The 2,366-nt window shown below is 36.8% G+C and overlaps 1 protein-coding gene across 1 annotated transcript in view; it reads left to right on the top strand.

Moving 5' to 3' along the window:
* Mpdz (multiple PDZ domain crumbs cell polarity complex component) overlaps positions 1 to 2,366 on the top strand; it is a 132,736-nt gene that overhangs the window by 80,494 nt on the left and 49,876 nt on the right. The window contains 1 exon segment of the mRNA XM_048783892.1: positions 191 to 203. Within this exon segment, the coding sequence (XP_048639849.1) occupies positions 191 to 203 (13 nt within the window).

Below are 2,366 nucleotides of genomic sequence, written 5' to 3' on the forward strand. Positions count from 1 at the left end.
TGTTTATCCATTCAACTGTTGAAGGATACTTGGGTTGTTTCCACCTTGGTTTTTAAGTTTGCTATAAAATATAGTAGGTTAATTTTGCTCTGGGAAAAAATAGTGAAAGGTAGAAGGATCTTTTCTTTTTTTACTGTGTGCAAATCCATTTAAACCTCAACAGCTCCATTTTGAAATTGAAGTGTAAAAGAGCCCTTTTATTTGTTCTGTGATTGTGTAACACGTGTTTATGTGTGAAATCAGAGATTTATTAGTTCACCACCCAAATTGTACTATCAAAGCATAAGTAACTTTTAGTTGTACTTTTTTGCTTCATTTCCATTATATGATTTAATTTATATACTCACAATATTTATAGAGCTTTAGCCTTGGCTGGTTGACTTCTTGGTATACCCTTAGTGATTTGTTTTTTTTAGTTTTTGGGGTCAGGGTTGGGTACCAGTGATTGGACTCGGCTGCACTTGACTGCTGAGCCACATCCTCAACCCTGTTTCTTATTTTTTATATAGAGATAGGGTCTCACTGAGTTTCTTAATGCCTCATTTTTGCTGAGGCTGGCTTTGAACTCGTGATCCTCCAGCTTCAGCTTCCTGGGCTGCTGGGATTACAGGGTACGCCTCCACGCTCGGCTCTTCTACTTTTTAGAGTTCAAATTCACCACGTGCCATGGTGAGATCATTTCTCTTTTATGTCCTTTAACAGGAAATGTTTAATGTTCAGATTTCTACATCACTTAGATAACAATTTAAAGGAATCATGAAAAAAGCCTATTTTAACTATCTGTGTAATATATTAAAATAATGAAATTAAAACATTCAGTTAAGCTTTAAAGTGGGAAGGGGTTGTCTTTACAATGTGAAGTGACAAAAAATATGATAAATAATCTTTTAGAAAATCTGAACAGAGCTGACTTTGTGCTGGTAGAAGAGTGTGCTATAAGGGGATTTGTCAGTGAGCCCATTTTTTCAGATTCAGTCTCCCTTTGATAGCTATATGAGGTTTGCAATTTTAGTTTTATGGATAATTTTTTTCCCTACTGATGACCAGAAGAAATTATTAGTTAGTAATGGGGCTGGGATATAGCTCAGTTGGTAGAGTGCTTGCCTTACATGCACAAGGCCCTGGGTTTAATCCCCAGCACACCCCCCCACCCCCCACTAAAAAAGAAAAAAGCAAAAAGAGCGCAGAATACCCTCTTAATTACACTTGGGCTAGGGCAGTGGCTCAGTTGGTAGAGTACTTGCCTTGCATGCACAGGCTCAGCACTGCAAAAAAAAAAAAAAAAGCCTTATAGGTTTCTACAAAAACTTTAAGAAATTCATTTATTTTGGTTTCATAAATAACTTGGGTTATACTTTCACTTTGGGTGGGCATTCTATATACAGATATGCACACATACACATGCATATAGTGACCTTTAAAATTATCTAATCTTTATAATTTTTGATAGGTCTGTAGTTCATTAGCTAGTTATGTTGTATTAGGGCTTAAGAGGCAAAAACAAAGTTTTTTAGGGGGACAGGGAAGAAAAGGAAGATGATATATTCCCTTCACTGATTAGGTGTGGAATCATGGATTAACCCAGGAATTCCCTAAAAGTACTCACACCCTTCAGAGGTAGAATCAGGACCCAGACCTGTCTTAGTTCTCACAAAACTTATAATGCACTCAGTATAGTACTTGGGTTACCCAAGAGCACGTTGTGATTGCTATTTGTTTCATTTTGAAGATCAATCAAGATTTGTATTTAGCCTTTAGAAAGCAGTGTTCTTTGCTTTGGGATAGAGGTGCACTTAAACATATCCTATGAGTTTTCTTTTTGTTTTTAGTTTTACATCTGTACTTTTGAGTACTTTGTGCCAGATACTTTGAGACATTCTCCACGTGTTTCTAATTTAACACTTTAAAGAAGAAGATGGTACATGCCTGTAATCCCAGTGACCAGAGAAGCCAAGGGAGGAGAATTGCAAGCTTGAGGTCAGCCTCAGGTCTTGGTGATGCATTAAATATAGGGGATGAAAGAGGTGGGAATAAAGAATAAACCAGATATTCTGTTTTGAGTAACGTAGAGTTGTGTGGCAGTACAATTAATCAAAAAAGGGAAGACAGATGGGGAAATAAGAGTAGGAAAAAAATTGGATGTTCAATTTCATACTCACTAAGGTTACATTTCTTGTGAGACATCCAGGGACATGTCAAGAAGGCAATTGAATATCCAAATTGGGAATTCATAGGAATTCAGAGAGAAAATGGGAATAGGTTAGATTTAAGTTCAGTTTAGTCAGCAGAACGCTGTGCATATAGACACTGTGATAGGCACTGGGGATTAAGTTTAGAATAAAAGCTTTAGGAATTCTGTGCTGTGC

Source organism: Marmota marmota, unplaced genomic scaffold (genome assembly GCF_001458135.2).
Source record: "Marmota marmota marmota unplaced genomic scaffold, marMar, whole genome shotgun sequence".
Taxonomy (NCBI): Eukaryota; Metazoa; Chordata; class Mammalia; order Rodentia; family Sciuridae; genus Marmota; species Marmota marmota.